The following is a 20,931-nucleotide window of genomic DNA, read 5'->3' on the forward strand; positions in this document are numbered from 1 at the left end:
TGCAGTCCTAGCATTAAATTTCAGTCTTTACCATATTTTAACATGCATTTCTCAGGCAAAAGCTGGAGAGGGTAATATACTAGCACTGTTCTTGTTAAAACAAAATCCAGCAAAAATTCTGGATGTCTGCAATGGCACAGTTAAAAAGTGAAAGTGGCAGACCTCAAAATGCCTCCTAGGGTCTTTAGCACCTCGGGCACCTTGACTGCAGAGTTTTATGCAGCTTGTTCAGCACACCCAAGGTGCTGGAGCAGAGGCCATGTAGAAAATCACCTCCCCTTGAACCTTTCCACCTGTTCCTTTCTGAAGTGGGGAGACAAATGCATCTCTCCCTCCTTCTCCTCACTCCAGTACTTCTCCCAGCCCCAGGAATGCTCAAATCCATTATGCAGGGAGAAGTGAGATGAAATCCTCTCTCCCCACCGTGCTGGGCAGGTGGAGACTTCTTCCTCATTAGACCCCCCCCCTCAAATATTCCAGGTCTGTTTTTCCCTCTCCCAGCCAGGTCCCAGCTGTAAGGCTGCACAAAACCACAGGGAAACACACAGTCCTTTCCTTGGGAAGGGGTCAGTTCTGCCATTTGTGAAGTCCTGGATTAATTACCCTCAAAGACCTCTCGAGCGCCTGAACCCTTGGCAGGGGGAGTGGTGATAACCTGAGCAACCTCTGCTGCAGGGGCAGCCCCTGAGCACATGGACTGCACGTCTGACAGAGATGAAAGAGACTCTGCCTGCCAGGAGCCATGAGAACACAGCAGGACAGGACACCTCAGGATAATGTACCAGTTGGAAAGCACACTTACTAAAATTACTGCCTGAACAAGAGAAATTATGGTATGTTTGTCCTACATCCCCAGCCAGGTACTTCATCTGCCATCGTTTCCTGATCTATGTAGGTCTCCAAGCTGTCATTCTCTTGTATTAAAGCAACTTCAGTAAAATCAATGCTTTGGTACCATTCCTAAACCACTGGTGTAAGAGATACAGTCTCTCACTTCAGCTCCCCGGGCAGGCCAGCCAGGGATGGAATTTCAAAGCAGTGTCAAAAGTGATCCTTGACATTTGAGCACTTGGGTAACTTCCTAAGGACAAAGAGTTCAGAAATCCAGCACAATAACCCTGCTGCATGTTGAGGCAAAAACCTGTTTATCAAGAACTGTTGAAAACCTGAACCAGAAGTAGCTTAGGAACAGATTTTGCTCAGATGTGGTTATTCCTATGACACTGAGAGAGAAAGGGCAAAACAATCCCTCTGCCTGCCACAACTTGTCTGAAAGGGCACGTTTGCTCATCAGGAAGTGGCTTCTGCCAAGGAAGATGCTGCTGTGGTTGTGACTCTTCCTTTGGCATCAGAAAGAAGTTAAACCCACAAACAATTCCCTACCTGCCAGTTCCTTTGGCTCTTTTAAAAACATCTAGATTTCTGTAGGATGCTGAAAGGCAACCAAATCCTTCATGCTTAACAGCTCTCCAGCCAGTAACAGGACACTTTATTTATATCTATTCCTTACCTGCCTGTTGGAAGGACTGAGGCAGCAGCTGGTCCTTCAGCAGAAGCTGGACCCATGCTTTGATCCAGTCAAATAATTGGGATGCACACGTGCGAACAGATTAGAAGCAGAACTTTCTGTTTCCTCACCAACATCCAGCTCTGGGCACGCTGACAATCACGTTGAAAAAGCTCTTAGAGATGGTCTGTGAGTCTACTTAGACTAAAACAAAACTTTATAAACACCATGGTTAACTTTATTTTCAATACATATGCTCTGCTTTCAGCATATCTGTACAGTCATTTCAAGATTTGGAGAACTGCATACACCACTCTTCATGCTACAGAAAAACTGAAAGTGCTGGCTCAATTTTTGACTTCTCTTGAAGCCCTAAATGTTACTTTATAAGTATGTATAAATTATATGCATTTCAGGATCTAGGAAAACTCCATCTTTTACAAATATAACCTAGCAAAAGGGATGCAAAATACTCTGATCTGCAATCTGAGCATGAAACCACGGATGGAATCCATCTGCTGGCAGCAGAGCAGCAACACACTCTGCCAAGCAGCTTCTGCACAGAAATTGCCAGTCTCAAAATAATTCATCATTTACCACTCTGGCAGGGAAATCACATACTGTGAGAGAAAAAGTACCACACAAAAGACAACCAAAACCAAAGCACACAGTCCAACTCAGCAGCATTTAATTGTACACCTGAAAAAAAGACAGCTTGGTTCAAGAGCCCCTTTGTGGTACAAAACTGTTTTGTCAGATGCAGGTAAAGCTTTGGTCAGAGTGAGGGCAGTAATAATTGGATGTACAGGTATTTATCAAACACCAAAAGCTAACTTTAGAAATTTTTCTTTCCTGAAAATACAGCTATTGTGAGTTACTGAAACACCAGTGTTGACTGTGCATCTGAAATACTGAAAGTTCTTTCCCTGTGAGGCTCAACACACAAAGAGATTAAATAATGAAGCAGCCTTAGTGAACACCACCAGCAGAGGACAGAAACTTCGTGTGCTGCTGACCTGGCAGTTCTGGAGCTGCCCCTCAGTTGGAAACCAGGGTTCAGTACCTGCAAAAGGCTTTTACCAAGATGGACCAAAGAGGCTGAAAGAGCAAGAGGCTATTTTCATCCTATCAACATGAACCCGATGGGAAGGAAGCAGAACATGAGCTTCTATTTTGGTACAGTTTGGACATAGAATTGCAAAAGGTATAGCATTAACATCCAAAAAAGCCTCTTCAAACAAGTCAGGTGCTTAAATTTCTTTGGAAGTCACTTTACTATATGTACACAGCAGTTTCTGCTTTATGATCAGCATTCCTCATACTAGAAATGTTGTGCTCTTACACTGTTCAACAGCAATTACAACACAGTAACAAATAGGAGGAAAAAAGCAGATTAATTCTGTCAAAACAGACTGGTTTTTTATCTACACTTACATTCCTAGATCACAGCTGTTAAGTGATCCTGCTAACCCATGAAAGCTGTCCAAAGGAACTGCAGGAATCTCTGAACAGCCTGTGCTCTTACAGAGACTTTGAGAGCTTTAAAAACATTCGACAGCCTCCCGTGGATCAGTGCTGAGAGGCTGTGGGGTTTCTTCTATGTGCACAGAATCAAAGCCGAGACAAACTGCAGGCAGTGGCATTCCAGCCTCCCACCCTCATTGCACAATGGAGCTCAGAACAAAAGGGAAAACACAGACCAACAAACCAGCACAGGGTATGTTTTCTTTAGTGGGCTGCTGGCTGTTGTGAGTAGTGAGAGTTCTCCAGAACTGAGCCTTATTTTAGGGAATAAAGAGATTAAATACACCATGCTAGTGCAGAGCTATTTAACATACATTAGGAGTCATCTCCACACTGATGTTAAGCAAATTAATTTACTGGAAGAATCAGATTATGTTCTTATTCTGTTAGTTTATTAGTGAGATCAGGTACTACCTTTACATTCAGAAGGAACCAAAAATTCAGACTGATTCACAAGAGCAAGCTGCTAATGAAAAGAGACACCAGCCACAGGCCAAATTCCCAGCAGAAGTTTGTTAAGAGCTTGATGTTAATTTTCCCATAGTAGGTACAGTCCCCTTCAACACAGCATTCACACCTTGAATTATGATTTTAGCTTTAGCACTATCTGAGATAAGCTGTATGCAACTAGAAACGTTCTTGTATAAAAAGGATGAAACCACAGAAATGAAGTTTTGGAGATGTCTTCTTTACTCAAAATATTCCCATTTCTCATGTGGACACACTACTCAATTCTGTGGTCTTCAGAATACTTATTTTCTCCAAAATCATACAGTAGCTTCAAGTAATTCTGCAACTCATCTTCAGACTCATGGCAGGTTATTCTGTCGTGAAGTGGGTTTCAAAATTTCTTAAATATAGAAACTATTGTTTTTTATTCCTTATTCTTTTTAAAGGGGTGGATCAGGGGCTCTAGGAAAAGGAGAAGAGCAGGGAAGGTGGCAACAGAGACAGGATTAGGTTATACAGACTGATAGCCAGTACGACTTTTTCTTCTTCCAATAAGGTAAGATATAAAGACAAGAATGATAAGGAAGCCAAGTGCCATGCCCACTGCGATGGGAATAAGAAAGTTCAGGTCAGAATCAGCAGGGCATTCTTCAGCTGCAGAAGGAAGAAAAACAAACAAACAAACAAAAAAAGCAAGGGAGAAGAAATTAGTAAAGGAAATCAAGCATTAGAAACCAAAGCAAGCAAAGGGGATACAGACATTTTGGAGAACTTACACTGCAGAACACATCTCAAGTAAAATCAGTACTGAGTAAAGCATGGATTGAATTCTTTAGGCATATATATTACACACATAATTTGTATTGGTAATATACTTCTGATTTATAAGTTTAATTCCATATTCCTCTAGGGAGCAGTCCACTCAGATAAGAAATGTGAGGACAACACAGCAGTCTGAGCATGCACCAGCTGATCACACCCAGACTTCAACAGCCAGACAAAAAGACAGACAGGTTTATTACTGCCTTGTGCAAGTGACTTCACAAACCTGCAAAAGTCACCAGGACTTCTCTAGGTTCCAGACATGAAGTAACAGACAGCAAACCAAGCAACAAAGTAGAAACTTACTGAAAAATACAAGAGATAACCAAGATACGTATGCCAAAAGCACTGAGCAGAAAACATGGACTTTCTCTTTGGGTGGGTAACTATTTACTTTCAATCCACACACCAGGAAAAGGTTTATCAGGTTGAGCTGAGAACTATGCAGACCCTACCAAAATCAGCATAGGAGGGAAAAAAATTAAAAAAAAGCACTATAATATTACAGTGGTTTTTAATACACAGGTTGTAAAGAATGTGATGAAATCCTTGCTGATACAAACACTTGTGCAAGGATTAGCAAACAACAGGGCTTGGCCTCCTTCCCATGTTTTACAGAGCAGAGTTTCACCTCTGCAGGGCCAAGAGATGTTCAGGGAGGTATCAGAGTCCCTGTGTGCTGCCTCAGCATGGGGAGGTTGTTTGGCTTACAAGCTTTTAATACAGCAAAGCTCCTTGTGAGAGTTTTTTGCTTGAGTTTGTATCAGAGCAGAGTTCTATGCACACGTTCAATGTTGTATCAAAAGTCACCTCTTTGTTTTCAGTGAATATTTAAACAATTTGAGCCTCTAAGCTTGAAGTTAGATTCAGGCCACTACAGCCCATTGCAATCCTGTCACTGCCCCTTCATGAAGGGTGACACAAAGCCTTGGGACAAGAGGAAAACACATCACAGGGAGGTTCAGCACCTGGAAACACCCAACTCAGACACTCTGACAGCACCTACTGCCAAGCAGAGCAACATTTGGAAGGGAAAAATAGGGGAAAGAAAATGCCCTTTTACACAGTGAACCATTTAAAATATTCTGATTGCTGAGAAAGCATTTAAACATCTTAAAAAAAGAGAACTGCACTCAATGTTTAGTCATCCTTGTTCACTGAAGATAAATGTACACAATTTAACCACTAGATGCCAGCTAATGGGTCATTAATACTAAACATGAATGGATTTGCCAAGGGTGAAAAGTGCCCAGCAGGCAGGGACAGGAATCCCCCTTCTCTCTTCTTTAAAGGAAGGAGATGGCTGCCACACCACCAGAACACAGCACTGTGACAAGGAATTACCAGGATTTAAAAAAAGGGTTTAAAGTTTCATACCAGGAAGATTCCATCCACCTCCCTCTGGTTTGCCAGCACACAGCTATCCAAGTGTTGTTACTGTACAATGCTCAGAAGTGGCTTCAAAAGCAGGAGGTGGTAACTGTGCCATGACAAGCAGACTCCAGCAGCAACAGCTTTCCCAGCATGTTGGGTTCAATGTGTCTCCCATTCAAAATAACCAGAAATTTTGGGCCCATTTTTAGCCCCACTATAAAAGCCACCTTCCCTTTCAACTCCAATTATGAGGTGCAAGTGATAGGCCAAAATTTTGTGGGTTTACTGGTATATGCTATACAATGGAGAACACTGTGGTAAATGTAAAAATTAAAAAAAAAAAAAAAAAGAAAAAGAAAAAGAAAAAAAGTGTGCATTGGCTGGAAAAGCTTCTTCTGAAGAGTACTAGCATGGCATCTTTAAGTGAAAAGATCAGAAATCTTGGTATCCTGGAGCACAATTTTAATATTTAGCAAACTGTACATAAGGCACAGTCAATAGTAATGAAAAAAAACCTGCAGTTTTCAACAGATTATACACATGAATATGGAATATCCACAAGCACATACAAATTAAATGCTGTTTTCACAGACCAGACCAGAACTATTTTTATTCTCATAAAGCCACTGCAAGTATTTAATATTCTGAAATCAAAAGTGTAGTGTTTTGGAAGCACTTAATTCATGAATTTATTATGATGGGAGAGCACTTTTGCATTGTTTTTGCATTGTTAAATTCCAACATAAACCACAACACATAACCAGGTTTGTTGACAAACTCTTTGCCTGACTGCAAAGCAATCCACCTTTGGAGCTCAGATTTAGTTGTGGGGCTTTTATAATAAACTTTCTCATTTTAAAACTGCTTGTATGGAGCATTACAGTATTTCTTGTAACCAACAAAACAAGCCAGTAAGTACAAGGACAACTAATCCTCCCAAAGCTGTTCCTGCTGCTATGGGTACAAGTTGTCCACCTCTGGGCTACAGCCTTCAGCTAACCAGAAAAAGGGCAAAAGTCTGAAAAAGAAATGCATTTAAGTGGAAATATTTAGCACTCTAATCTCCATCTAATTATTTAAAGCAGTTAAGCCTTTCCTCAACAGGGCATCTCTCAGCCAGCCAGCCACAAAAGCCTGACCTCCTCCTTCTCCCCAAAATAAAGCATCAGGAGTTCCTGTGCCCAAACACCACAACTAACAGACTCACAAGTCATGAAACACTTTCTTGAAAAGCATGTGTTTGCATATGACTGGAGATGATTATTGCACAGCACAAAGTTCAGTCTTCCAGTGTCTGGATACTCACTGCAAGTCTCCAGGAGAGGCAACAATGCTGGAGACAGAACTAGAGTTAAAAAAAAGTAATGCTTTGACCAAAATGAAAAGAAAAAAAAAGTCTTTACACTCATTACACGTCAGCAGTAGCTCCTCCTTGTTCAGAGTTCTGTCAGACTCCTGACTTGTACTGATAATTTGATGGCAATTTGATGCCTGCAGTCCTGTTGTAGTTTAAGTTCAGTTTAACTCATTTACCTCCTTAGGAACTCCACCATTGAGCTCTTTAAATGAGCTTATTATTTGAGTTTTTCTTCATATTAAAAAAAACTTCAGCTTACACTCCAGAAAGGTGCAAACATCATTTGGACTTTGTGTAGCAAAGAAAGAAAGCAGCTTTAACATAATGAATATATAAGCAGTGCAGGCTACATCAAACAGAAAGGGTGCAGGATCAGACTGAATTTTTCCCTCTTGGTCTGTGAACACAGAGCTCACAAGACAGACCAGAAGGAGGGGTGAGGGGCTGGTGTCTCCCCTGATGCAGAATCAGGTTTGTAGCAGCAGTTACCAAGCAGGATCAGCACAGCTCCCACCACAGAGGGCGCAGCTACGGCCCCGTTCCCCAAACTCCCTCGCTTCGAGGGAGTGCAGAACCCATCTCATTCCCCAGGCTGCCTGCAAGAAGAAACTCAAGTGCTGGGCACGGATTTCAGCTGGCCAGCAAAATCAGTCACAAAACCACCCTGTCTGGGTGGGGCTACAATTGACAAAAAAAAAAAAAGTTTGGAAGGAACTTTATCATTAGAAAGTGTTTCAAATAGTTCCCAAGCTGTTTGCTGGTACCCCAGCAGGCTCCAGGATGTGCTGCAAAACCAACATGAACACACAGACAACAAAGGGCTCTTCAGGGATCACCTTCACCAGCTGTGCAGCTGACTCTCAAACACAGACTGTGACTGAAGTTGACCTTCCTTATTTAGTTTATTTTCTTTTCAAAAAGACAGTACAAGAGGTCTAATTTTCAAATCAGTTAAAAAATGTGAACGAGTTTCCTTAAGAAATAGAACAATCTTTATTATTTAGAGCACATGTTGAACAGGGTGACAGTTCCCTACAGAGCAATACATACAGGAAAACTAGTGGTTTTATAAGAACAGGCAGTCCAGGTGAAACTGGATGTTTTTTTGAACCAGTTATCTGCACATCAGTCTAGGAGTACATTAATTTCTGAGCAAATGCATTTGCAAATGAAGATTAAATTGCAGGTTTTTGCAAAGATACTTCTGTTATTCTGGAATTTTGGGGGCAGTTTGCACTGATCTTCTATATTGTCACTAGGAAACTGTGCACAGTTCAAAAATGTACAAGGCCAGATGAATGCAGTGTGGTAACTACTCCTGAACAGAAATGCACATATAACTGGTGCCACTGAACATCAGTCACAAAAATGCTAAAAATCTTTATCAACTTCTGCATTTGAGAATATATTAATATGAAAGTCATTAGAACTATTTTTTTTTTTCTTAATTAAAATGGAAAATCTTGAAGACTGTTTCAGAATTAAACTTAGAGCAGTTTCCCACTTTCCTTAAAATGGATTTCAGTAACTGATGCAAAATTCAAGCTGCAGAATACACGCTATGGTTAAGCATATTCCACTCATACTTGCTTCCTTGGCTAGTTCAAGAATAAACTGGTTTTACCCCCAAAAAATGACTGAAAGAAGTGTGTTGTGTGATCTGTATACAAACATGCCACAGACATCTCTACAACCCTAGAAAACACTAGTAAAACACTAAATCAGCTTTGATGCAGGCTAAACTCATTTTAAAGGGGGAGAAAACGTTATGTTCATTAAATAATGAATTTTAGGCAGCTCATAGTATGACATATGCAAAAAAGCCACACTTACCTAAAAGTCTAAAAGACTTGGGTTTTTTGTTTTTTTCCCCATGCAGTAAAATCTATGTATTACAGCACATGGAGGCCAGAGATAAGTCGTGCAGCAGGGGTTAGTCTCTACAGAGCTGCAGTTTGAGAACAGTCCAGTTGCACTGCATTTTTTAAGCTAAGTTATCCTTTCCATAAAGCAAGGGAAAAAATAGGTGTTTGTGGGTCTATCTCGGACTTGGCTTTTGCATTAACATTAGTAAATGGTACACAGCAAAACAATCAAACACAAAGTACATTAAACATTCAGAATGCCAATGGCAGGCAGTTATAATGTGAGTTTTGATTGGCAGAGAACCATTCAAGATGGAAGATTTAAAGACAGCTCAAGCTGCAGCAGCAGATACTGGCTCATTAAATGAAAGCATCTTTAAACAATGGTCATTCAAAGCAACAAGACAGACCAGTTCTGTGCAGAGTATGATATATAAAGTTAAGTGCACTTTAAAGTTCTGGAATACTTAGAAAGGTTTTTCCCTTTAAACCGATGCCAACGAAAAAGCTTGAATTAATTTAGCAGAACTCTGCCCCAGTTGAGTATTTTAGATGATTGCCAAAGTATAATAAATGATGAAGAATCCAGTGCCTAACAGTAAATTATTATTTTTATTAATGCATTTGGAAGCAGCACTGAAGTCTTCCTATATATCCACCATTTGACAAGTATAGGTTACCCATTTTGTTTGTACAGAGAGGGCATAGGAATGGCTCCTGAAACTACACCAAGGCAGGAGTAAACTACTCAGATTCTCAGGAACTAAGTAAGTTACTGCTGCCACTTCAAAAGATCACTTAGTCACCAGCCTGAAGTTCAGTTCTATGAAAAGCAAAGTTGTTACCAGGCACTATACAATCCTTGTGAAGTTCTGTACAAAGTCAACACAGTGACTAATGCTGCCAGCTTAACCCACAATTATGACAACTAAAGTATGCAGAGGAGAGAAGCAAGTACAAATTCCATGCTATACTGGGAGTTGCCCAATGCACATCAGTTTAGAATACGTTCTTGTTTCAGGCTACAATTTGTAAAAAGCAGAAGTAAAACCTGAACGCTTTAGGATTTTTGCAAGATAAAATCCTTAGCCTAGCAATTGATCCAAAATTTCACATCTTCAAAACAGCTATGAAGCCCCACATCGTCGTCTTAGAGCAGGAAAAGTAAAAATGTAGTTCTGCTTCATCTGAGAGCAACGTTCTCTCTTTGTTTCTCAACTCCAATTGGCTGTGGCTACTAATTACTCCTAAGTTTTGGGTCTTTTTTGGACTTCAGAACTTGCACTTGCTTTGTTTAGAGTGAAATCAGAACAGGAACCACCTTTAGATTCACAAAGTTTGATATCCAGCATAGCTTTTTCTTCTGCCAATTATGTAAGCAACCACTATAATGGCAATCAAGCCAGCAAGTGCAGCACCAACTACAATGGGGATTAGAATGCTGTCATCATCCAGCGAGCACTCATGGGCTGTAGGTGAGAAAAAGGTTGCAACAAGGAATAAATAAAGACAGAATACTTGCCAAACGTGGTATAAAAATCTGTTTTCCTTAATATGAAGGTCTTAAAAATTCAAGTATTACATCTTTAAACAGTGAGAGATCTGCAGAGGTCTCGTGGGGACACCCAGCATATATAAAGCCCTAAAATCACTTGAGAAGTTTGATAACCATAAGGAAGTGCCCCTGGTGCAGGAGTTTTCACGTGCACAAGTGCTGTACTAGACAAGGGAGCAGCCATTCTTATTTTAAGACAGAATCAGGCCTATCTGTTTCATGTTTAATGCAAGTCTGGTGCTTTTACTCATTTAGAATAAAGTAATCTAGATTTGATGTCAAGAACCTACCCAGAAAACCTGTTACAGAAAGATTAAATAACTGTAACTGGTAGAAGATGGAACTTTGCTGCAACTGGAATTAGAGTGAAATGGGACCCTAACTCTTTAGAAAGTTTTATGATAAATACCACTTGCCCTGCATACATTTGGGGAGTCAGCTCACCTCTGCCTAAAACTCAAAAATCTGCACCCAATCTGTTTGCCTCGTGTAACAAGACTGTGCTGCACTTGTTATCATTAAGGACAAAGATCAGGTGTACTAAAGATTAAGACTGAGGTCACTGAAGCCATTCCAGCTTCCCCCCAGACAAGACCAGGATAATGCAGCAAACCAACCTTTCACAATCTTTCTTTAGTCTGGATATTCAAGACTGATTCTGAAAGAACCTCTGCCAACTAATTTTTCCCCATTTCACACCCATTTGTTAATAAAAGTGGCAGTAAAAAGAAACTAAGCACCCAACAGTATTATCAAAGTCCATTTCTGCAAAAGTTTTGTTCTATTTTCTTGTATATTCAAGCTACAAAAAGCTGTTTGTCACAATGATGCCAGGTAAATTCTAATGTAATCTGCAAGGTAATGCTTAAGCCCCTCTTTGGTGTTTCTAGCTCCTTCAAGTTTGATGAAGAACTAGCATACCCAGCAGACATTTTCTAAGTGAGAACAAATCTTTCCTTGAACTTGAAGGTCAGTCTCAGCAAAATGTAACAAGAGCTTCAAAAATGTAAGTGCTTGTGCCCAACACTGGTGCTCTTTTATCAAGTAACAATTCTGCAGGCATTGCAAGAATTAACATAAAAAGAACACTTACCTGTAGAGAATTTATTTGCTTTCACAAGGAAAGGCTGAATCCATAGATTAAAAGTATGTATTTGCAGAGCTTCATTAACCTCAAGAGTTTGCTCATTTCGGCACATGTAAGAGTTACCCAGGAGAGCATCCCACTGGCTGAAATTGTTGTTATTTCCACTGACAATGACTAAACAAGGGGGAAAAAAGAAAAGAAAATGTGCACACCCACTTTAAATGCAGTAGAGCTGCTAATACAATCCTTAAGACCAAAGAGCTGAATCTAGAAGGACAAATTTTTCAATACTGACTTCTCTGAACACCAAGGGAGTCTGAGGTGTGACTGATCTGCCTCAACGAGAGAAGTCGGACACTGAGGTTCTTGCAGTACTTAGCAGTAACCCACCCTCCAGACAGACATGGAATCAGGCTTGTACCTCCACTCATCCCAGCATCTCAGAGCTGGGAGCATCTTAATTTAGTGCCCTTTTAACTGCAGGAGTCTTGACAAGCAACTTGGAAAAAAAACATTTTTATTTGGAAAAAAATATGCATTAGGTTTTGAAAGACTGGTGCCTTTACCCACTGGGAGTTAAGGAGAAGTGGTTGGAAGGTAGAGCTGCATCTTCAATCAAACAGCTGACTTAGGGAAAAAAAACACTACTTCAAAGTTGGTAGAACTGTATTTCACATCTCAAAAATTATGTTGCTGAAATTAGTCAAAATAAGCTCTCTTAGTTTATTCATCTTTATCACAAAGTAAGAGACCCCATTAGCAGAAGTTTCAGCAAAAGAGAACGTTCCCACACTACTGCTTAAGCTTTACCACCATTTCTATTTATTACTTCTGTAGGAAGCAAGCAGCAAGCATGAACAGCACTGAAAAAAAGTCAGAAGTATTCTATAGAGACACTGAATAAAAACTTGTATTTGTTTTAAGGAAGATACTATTTCTTACCAGAACCATTCAGGCTGTTGAGCAGTGTAACGTTCACCTCTTTCAGATAAAATTTTTGTACACTTGCACTTTCATTTTTCTGTTTAAGAAGCAAGAACAAACTGTCAGTGTGCAACTCTGCATTTTTAATAACACTTTCCCAAGGCTAAACACAGTCATGACTTTCACACTTTCCACAACTTTAACCCAATTCTCCAATTGTCAGCTAGCCACTTCCCCTTCTTACACAGCCCAACACCAACAAGTGACAGAAGGGTTTTACTAGGAGTGATCACCATAACAGTGATTCACTGTTAGAGTGGAAACTTGGTTTAAAACAAAAGAAGTCACTTACAACAGCAAACATGAAAGCAATCAGCGTGCTGTTTCCATCATTTAATTTCAGAGTAGCTGTTGTGTTGCCACAGGTCCCATCTGCACTGGTTGTCTTTGGATTGATGTTGATCAGATGAGGCTGAAACACAGACACACCACGTCAAGGACATTCAGCTGCCAACAGGAACACCCTGTGTCAGTCAGTGGCAGTGTCAGGCTGGAAGATCTTGTCATGAAGATGACAGAGGAAGACTGAGGCTGGCTACTACTGAACCAAGGCTTCCTGGGTCAGCACACATGCTGGTGAGACAGAAGCTAACAAATTGCCCAGTGAAGTCAGATTTTGTTGACCTATTACACCAGGTCACTTCTGGCTCCCTCTGTGGGGACAGACAGTAATCTGCAGGGACCAAGAGCCTTAAAAGCTAAGGAAGTTCTGGGCTTTTCATGATTGCAGTATCACAGAACTACTGAGGCTGGAAAAGACCTCTGAGATCATCAAGTCCAGACTATCACCTAACACTACCACATCAGCTAGACCATGGCACTAAGTGCCTCATCCAGCCTTTCCTTAAACACCTCAAGGGATGGTGACTCCACCACTTCTCTAGCAGTCCATTCCCATGCCTGATCACCCTCTCCATGAGGAAGTGCTTCCTGATATCCAACCTAAACCTCCCCTGGTGCAGCTTCAGGACATGCCCTCTTGTCCTCTCACTAATTACCTGGAAGAAGACACCAACCCCCACCTGCCTATAAACTCCCTCCAGGCAGCTGTAGAGAGTGAAAAGGTCCTCCCAGGTCTCCTCCAGGCTGAACAACCCCAGCTCCCTCAGCCTCTCCTTGTAGGATTTTCCCTGGTCCCTTCACAGCCCCATTGCTTTCCTCTGGACCCACTCCAGCACCTCAATATCCTTCTGGAACTAAGGGGCCCAGAACTGGACACAGTACTTGAGGTGAGGCCTCACCAGTGCTGGGTACAGGGGAGAATCACATCCCTAGTCCTGCTGGCCACACTGTTCCTGATACAGGCCAGGAAGCCAGTGGCCTTCAGGGCCACCTGGGCACACTGCTGGCTCATGTTCAACCATTGTCAACCAGTACTTCCAGTTCCCTCTCTGCCAGGCTGCTCTCCAGCCATTCTTCCCCCAGTCTGTAGTTCTGCATGGGGCTATTGTGGCCAAAGTGTTGGACCCTGCACCTGGTCCTGTTGAACAACTGGCCTCAGCCCCCTGACCCAGCCTGTCCAGGTCCCTCCCCAGCATCTTCCTACCCTCTGGCAGATTGACACTCCCCCAGTTTGGTGTCATCCATGAATTTACTAAGGGTAGACTCAATCCCTTCATCCAGGTCATCACTAAAGATGTTGAACAAGACTGGGCCCAGTGCTGATCCCTGGGGGACACCACTAGTCACTGGACACCAACTGGATGCAGCACCATGATGCTAGAGGTACTCCCAGTAAGGAGCTACATTGAATCCTTGCAAGGTTTTGAAGTTAACTCTTATGCCATAACACTGTCCTGATGTCAGGGGGGTGCTATGGACAGCACTCAGCAGCTCCAGACAGCCAGCAGTGCACAAAGCAGATACCCTGACTCACACTTTACACCAGGTAACCACAGGAACCTTTCTACTCTTCTAAAATAGAAGGGAAGCACCTTGTCTTGGGAAACATTCAGCTGCAGCCCCACAGTAGCCAGAAGACACGTTGTATTTCCACTCTTAAGGGAATAGTTTCCTGTAACTGGATTCTCCACAGGCTTGGGAGGAGTGGTTGGAGCAGGTGATACAGTGGTGGCAGTAGTTACATTGGCACTAGTAGGGGGAACAGTAGGTCCAGGAGTAGGCATATCAGCTTGACATATAGTCTCTGAAAAAAAAAAAAAAAAATTTAACCCGTTTCAGTGCTGAAATTTTGTTTGTCTTTATGATCCAGAGGTCAGTTCAATCAGATACCAACTCCTCTCTTGAAATTTAGGCTCACTTGGGAGTCTGTTCAACGCTGAGTCAGAACTTGGCACTGTGGCACAGTACTCCAATTTACAGCTACCATTTATTCTCAGAAATTCTGTAATGGCCACAGTTTTAAATCCATGTAGCACATGCAGTACTACTTACCTTCAACACACAGAAGTGAAACATGTGGACAAAGATAGTTAAGTGGATATAATAGTGTCATATGCATTTGCTGTAGAAAAAGTAAGGAATCCTATGAGGTGGAATGGTGCTGGATGCTGTGCTCATCTCTTGGGCAGTGGAGCTATGAGATGGGACAACAGGCCTGGGGCTATTTAACTGAAAAAGTGGAGGCTACCACTGAAAATGGAAGGCAGTCAAGTTAGAAAACTTGCAGTTTTATAGTCAGCAACAGAAGATCTGAAATGCTTATCTTCAATACCTCAATTACTGGAACACACACATTATTAGATTACCACTTTGGCACGGAAACAATCTATGTTACTAGATACAAGTTAATCTGTTCTAGTCCTCTGTTTTTCCAGGAACAAGGAAAGATGTACTAGAGGATATTTACACAAACATCATTCAACACTGCACATCTTAGAACTGGTGGATTTTTTTTATTACAGGACTGTATTCCCTACACTAAGATAAGATACAACAAAAAGCCCATTCACAAACTGAAATGCTCACCTTTTTTACCAATTGTGCCATTCTGAACAAAAGGCTGCACAGTAACATTCCAGAAAATCTGTGTGACATTTCCTGTTTGAACACTGTCAGTACTGTGGCACACGAAGACATTACCCAGCTGAACTGGCCTCATAGTATCATTTACAACAACAGTAATTGGTCCTACAAAAAAGCACAAACATTTTCATGCCTTATGAACTACCATTTATAAGGATCATTAGGTTTTATGTAATTCTATAAGAGAAAGAGTAAGGAATTCAACAATCCCAACCCCTCTTGAAGGCTTTAACTACTTGTCCTGACCTCAAGTGCAGAGCACTGCAGAGAAGTCACAAAGCTTCCAGAACTAGACAAGCCATTAAAAAGGTGAATCCTTTAACTTTTCATTTAAGGAAAAAAAACCCTATTACAGGTAGGTATTAGCACACAGAAAGCCTAAAACTTTATTGCTTAGCTAGGTGGAAGGTCAAGTAATGCATGCTAAAATGAACCTTCCATATGCCTGCTGTCCACTGGCAGCACCTCAGTGACCAAAGCTGCTCAATTAACCCCCCCTTTCTGTCCCACTTAAAGGGATTAGAGGTTCAGTGAAGCTAACAGTCTGTATCCTTACCCAGCAGGCAGCTATGATGAACAACCAGCCAGTATATGGCACAGAAGTCATTTAGATATATTAATAGTGCTAACTTTGTAAAAGCAAGCCAAGGCATGTGAGATCTGACACCTGTGTGACCAAGATTGTTCTGCAAGGAGGATTCTGCACTGAACATTACCTTTTCTTTTAGCATCAGGAAACACAGCAGTGTCGTTGGTGTTGTAGGTAAAGGTGACAGAGCCACCCTGCCAAGTTGCATTGGTCTTGGTGTAACTGTTGCTCCAGGAGTGACCGTTTCCAAACTGCACTGCCAGGAGGGCAGCACGTCTGTCACTGCCACAGACACTTCCATTGTGTGTCACGATGGAGGGCAAATTCAGGGTTGTGTTTTTCTAGAAGAAAAGGGGGATTTTAAAGGTTTTGATAGGCAGCAGTTCCTCCCCATGACAATGCTAAAAAACTGCTGGAGTTAGAGGGATCCTAGCGCAAGATTAGCGGGATTGTTTTAGGTTACTCTACAGAATTATGAATTTAGGGTATTACAGAATTATCATACCAGAGTCAAGCACAAATCTAACTTGGCTGTAAATCCTGACCATGCTGAGCTGCAATTTAGATTTACTCTTTAGGGTAAGAACATGAATACACTGATAGACAAAACCCACAAAGTTTGACCAGTACGCCGTTCAAGGAAGTGCAACAGGCCACTTTCAGTTACTGGTATTATTAACCAAGAACTTGATGTTTGTTTTTATATGAATGTTTAGGAATACTTTTAACACCTGCCTTAGTAAAAACAACAACAACAAAAGTAAACCACCAAACACCCTAGGTAAAAAAGAGAATACTTAAGCTTTTACCCAGGAGAAAATACAGTTCTCAAAAGTTACAGCCAAATACTTACATAATCACTACTGTTTGTTTCATATTTTATCAAGAATTTCATCATCCATTTTGCATACAGGCACGTGGCATTAGAGGAATCCTTTAGCTCTATTTCCACTGCATAGGACTGGAAAAAACCTATAAGATACAATTACTAGCTATTAAGACATTGCTTTTACTTAATTTTCTAGAACCTCTGCAGAGGACAGCTCATTACAAAGCAGAAAATTATTTCAAAGACTCATTTCAGTACCTTGCCAGGTCCTGAGAGAGAAGCTTGGTTTCTAAAAAAGTATTAAAACTGGGAAGCACACCATGAAGTTATCATTGCTGTATAAAAACTAAGATAATGTTTCATCATCTATTGACCTAACAAAGACTCATACCAACATAAACATCAGCTTTCTGGTGACAGACTGAACTCAAGTGCCCAAAGACAGCCCTTAAACAGTGTATGCCTTGTAGACCAGGGTTTTCCTATCACGTTTCCTCAGTGCTACAACACGAGTTGACCTCTAAGAGATGAGACCAGGCTTCCTTCATGGCGCTTCCACAATTTCTGCCTCAAAAGACACGGATGCTAAATTCCCTTTACGGTTTTTTTTTTTATTATTTTTCTTTTTTTGTAACTTTTTGCAGCCGTTGGATTTTTAACCCAGCCCTCCCCCCCCCCCCAGCCAGTTTCTGACCAGCACTTGTGACCGCTGACCCCCAGCTCCGAGCTGGCCGCGGGCGAGCAGCGCTGCCCAGACCCGCCGGGGCAAGCAGCCAAAGGCCCCGCGGGGCCGTTCGGGTGGGCTACCGGGGCCGTGAGGCCCTCACCTCCGCCACACGCCTGTCCCACCCCTCACCAACCACCCACAGGGTCCCGCCAGGACCCCCGCAGCCCTCCCGGAGTGGTGGCAGCGCGGCGAGGGGGGGTGGGGACAGCGGCGGGGCCGGAGCGGGGCCCAACCCGGGAACAGCCGCCCCGGGGCTGAGGCGGCCGCAGGCCCCGGCAGCGCGCGCCCCACCCCCGCGCGCCCCACCGCCGCGTCACGTGCGCGACCGGGCTTGGCGGGGGGGGGGGGGGGAAAGGGGGGGGGGCTGTTTTTCCACCCCCACCCTACATCCTCAGGCCTGGTGCCTTTCCGGTACCGGAGGCCGGCGCGCTTACCGGAGACGGCGATCATGATGAGGAGGAGGAGGGCGCGCGGCTTCATGCTGCCGGTGGTGCGCGGGGCGGCAGCGAGGGGCGAGCGGGCGCGGCGAGGCGAGCGGGCGCTGTGGCGGCCGGGCCAGCGGTCATGTGAGGGGCGGGGCGGGGCCGCCCGCACGCCGCCAATCCCCGCGCCGGGGCCTCGATTCGATGGATCGCGGACAGCGAGAGCGGGGCGCGGCGCCTCGGGCGGGCAGGAGGGCGGATCTGCGGACGAACTGGGATACGGGTCGGGAATCGGGATCGGGAATCGGGATCGGGATCGGTCCGTCCCGGCCCCGTGCGGCCACCGCGGGGCTCGGTAGGAGCAGGGTCTCGGCTTCGGCCCTCGGTTGGTTCTGCTGCTGCTGCTGCTGGGGCTGCTGTCAGTGGGGAAGAGAAAAGTGAGGGGAGTTCGTAGGGTGACGGAGTCACAGACCGGGCTGGGTCGAAGGGACCTCGAAGCACATCCAGTTCCAACCCCCCTGCATGAGCAGGGACACCTCCCACCAGCCCAGGCTGCTCCACGCCCCATCCAACCTGGACCCGAGCACTGCCAGGGATGGGGCAGCCAGAACTTCCCCGGGCTGTGTCTCAGCAGCCTCACAGTCAGGAATTTCTTCCTCATGTCTCACCTACCTTTCCCCTTTCCAGGTCAAAGCCATTACCCCTTGTCCTATATGAGACGAGTACAGAGGCTTTGACTGAAAAAAATAATAAATGAGGTATTGTTCACGTTTTTACAATAAACAGCGAGGGGTTGGAACGGGCTACGGTGACTTCAACACCCGGGGCAGCCGTGAGGAGATGCAGGGGCTCTGGGGTTGCCACCCCAGGATCTGCTCCGGGGACAGGGTGGCCTGAGCTGTCCCATCCCTGCAGGAGGACACGGCTGTCACTGTCACATCCTCCTAGGTCACCCAGGGCCAACCACTCGGGTTCTGTAGGGGCTGCTCCGCCGTGACCGGGCAGAAGCCTTCCCAATGTTGGCCTGGGGTTGGCTGGTGCTGGAGTGCAAAACATGGGGCAGAAAATAGATGGGGGAAAGCATCTGCCTGGTGCAAATGTGAGAGAAAAAAAGCCAACGGGGTGTGTGTGTGTGAGGGGGAGAGGATGGGCTTGAGACTGGAAGGAGCTCTGAAAAGAAAGGCTTGGGAAGAGAAGGGAGTTGGAGAAGAAGAGACTGGGGCTGGGAGAAAGCAAGGAAAACAGCAGGAAGGAGGAGACTGGAGCTCTAGGCTCAGAGAGGAGAGGCCTTCCCGGAATGGAATATTCCTGTGGGAGACCTGCAAATAGTATTTTGAATCATCAGGGACTAAGAGACATGCCCTGTCACTGGGGAAGAAAAAGGTTTGAAGAAGACAATAAAACACATCGACCCATCGACAGAGGGAGTGCAGATGGTGTTGGTAGGAAAGCTGCTAAGAAGCCCTGTGGAAGTTAAACAGTGCAATTTGTGATTAAATGTCAGTTAAATACTTTTGGATGTATACTTGCAATACCCTACTTTTCCAAAGTAACTAAACCTGTCAAGTCAGGATGGCCTCTGAAACCAATGCATCATACACACAGATGCTTGGGTGGTCAGACATGTTCACTGCTTCCATGTGTTAATTTTTATGCTTCATAACTGCACCTAGAACTGACTAACCATGTGTACTACATACCTGCAAATGCATGTCTAAGCATCATTGCGTGTGAATATCAAAACTCATGTAGCTTCAAAATGCTTAAAATATATATATATGTTTTTAATTAGACTTTGTGCTTTATTTACTGAAAACCTATCTGAAGAAATAAACTTTGTATTTAATAACTAAGCCAGTTCTTGCTGTAGGCTGTGGGGGAGTGTCCAGTAAGAGCAGCAGAGACAAAACCACAAATTCTGAAGGCAGCAAGTCTTTCATCTCCCTCAGCTCCACCGCAAAGATCGGGGCATTTCAGAGGCGAGGGAGAGTCACGCTGCTGGGGCTTTTACATTTCCTCAGGCCTCACTGTTTCATTTCAAAGTCCTGTTTTTAAAAAGGCATCTCTCAGGGAGTTAGGAGAAATTACATTAAGAGGATTTGACTGTTTCAGGAGAGATTTTGAATTAGGCTTTAATTGACTGGAGGAGGAGAAAATGGTCGGTGTGTTCCTGGCAGTTTGCGTGGTGCAATGTCACCTTTGGTGTCAGCTGGCACCTTGACTTCAGGACACATAGCTTCATGTATAAACACTGGTATGTGCAAACACCCCCTCGTTCCAAGTGGAGAGTTCTGAGTATCTCTTGCTTGCAGATAGGATATAGACTGTGAAATCATGAGGGGATCTGAAAACATAAAAAGGAACACTGATTACCATGATTCTTTTACGCCAATTAATCTGCCAGTTTATCTCACTGGTGTGAGATTAAAAGAAGAGTATAGTTTATATGATTTAGAATAATTTAAAAATATAGTATTTTGCACCAGAAATATCCTCATTAACATCAGAAGCACTGATTTGCCTCTTTCTCTCTTTGCACCTCATGTCTTTGCCTTCCCTGTATCTCCATCCCTGCCATGTAACTGCCTTTCATAGGCTCTTTGTGGCATTAAATCATTTAACCATAATCTTACCAGCTGTGCTTTTTATTCAGAGTTTTACTTCTTGCTTGGGGTATCAGGGAGGATGGAGGAGAGGACTGCTCCTCCCTTGGGGCTATGGAAAAAGAACATATGGGTGAATCCTGCTTTTGGTTAACTCCATGCCAAACTGTCTTTGGGAGCAGCTTAACAGAAAGATGAAGCTGTGTGACTTCAGAGGCTTTTCAGTGTCACAGAATTATCACAAGAGAGGC

At 43.4% G+C, this 20,931-nt stretch overlaps 1 protein-coding gene across 3 annotated transcripts; it reads right to left on the minus strand.

Annotated features, from left to right (window-relative positions):
• Positions 1 to 2,178: 2,178 nt before the first annotated feature.
• On the minus strand, positions 2,179 to 18,753 carry LAMP2 (lysosomal associated membrane protein 2). 3 transcript variants are annotated; one of them, XM_071758209.1, is made up of 9 exons: positions 18,090 to 18,279; positions 16,953 to 17,071; positions 16,227 to 16,440; positions 15,454 to 15,615; positions 14,460 to 14,671; positions 12,818 to 12,937; positions 12,484 to 12,562; positions 11,548 to 11,715; positions 2,179 to 4,135 (listed from the first exon to the last, which is right to left on the minus strand). In XM_071758209.1, exons 1-9 carry the CDS (start codon positions 18,133 to 18,135, stop codon positions 3,993 to 3,995), a joined length of 1,263 nt encoding a protein of 420 aa, XP_071614310.1. In that variant the 5' UTR covers positions 18,136 to 18,279; the 3' UTR covers positions 2,179 to 3,992. The 3 variants fall into 3 exon arrangements, with proteins under 3 accessions (XP_071614310.1, XP_071614311.1, XP_071614309.1); XM_071758210.1 differs by lacking the exon at positions 18,090 to 18,279 and adding an exon at positions 17,187 to 17,536; XM_071758208.1 differs by lacking the exon at positions 2,179 to 4,135 and adding an exon at positions 7,918 to 10,368 and having other exon boundaries at positions 18,090 to 18,753.
• Between the last annotated feature and the right edge of the window lie 2,178 nt (positions 18,754 to 20,931).

Source organism: Heliangelus exortis, chromosome 14, assembly GCF_036169615.1.
Source record: "Heliangelus exortis chromosome 14, bHelExo1.hap1, whole genome shotgun sequence".
Classification (NCBI taxonomy): domain Eukaryota; kingdom Metazoa; phylum Chordata; class Aves; order Apodiformes; family Trochilidae; genus Heliangelus; species Heliangelus exortis.

Bases quoted from the DNA above. Each gene is read 5' to 3' on its own strand.
- LAMP2 (XM_071758208.1), bottom strand. From the start codon at position 18,738: ATGAGGAAGAAATTCCTGACTGTGAGGCTGCTGAGACACAGCCCGGGG. The intron at 17,072-18,089 runs GTAAGCGCGCCG...TGTATCTTATAG, and splicing joins CATCATGATCGCCGTCTCCG to GTTTTTTCCAGTCCTATGCA. The intron at 11,716-12,483 runs GTAAGAAATAGT...CCCCTTGTTTAG, and splicing joins CAACAGCCTGAATGGTTCTG to TCATTGTCAGTGGAAATAAC.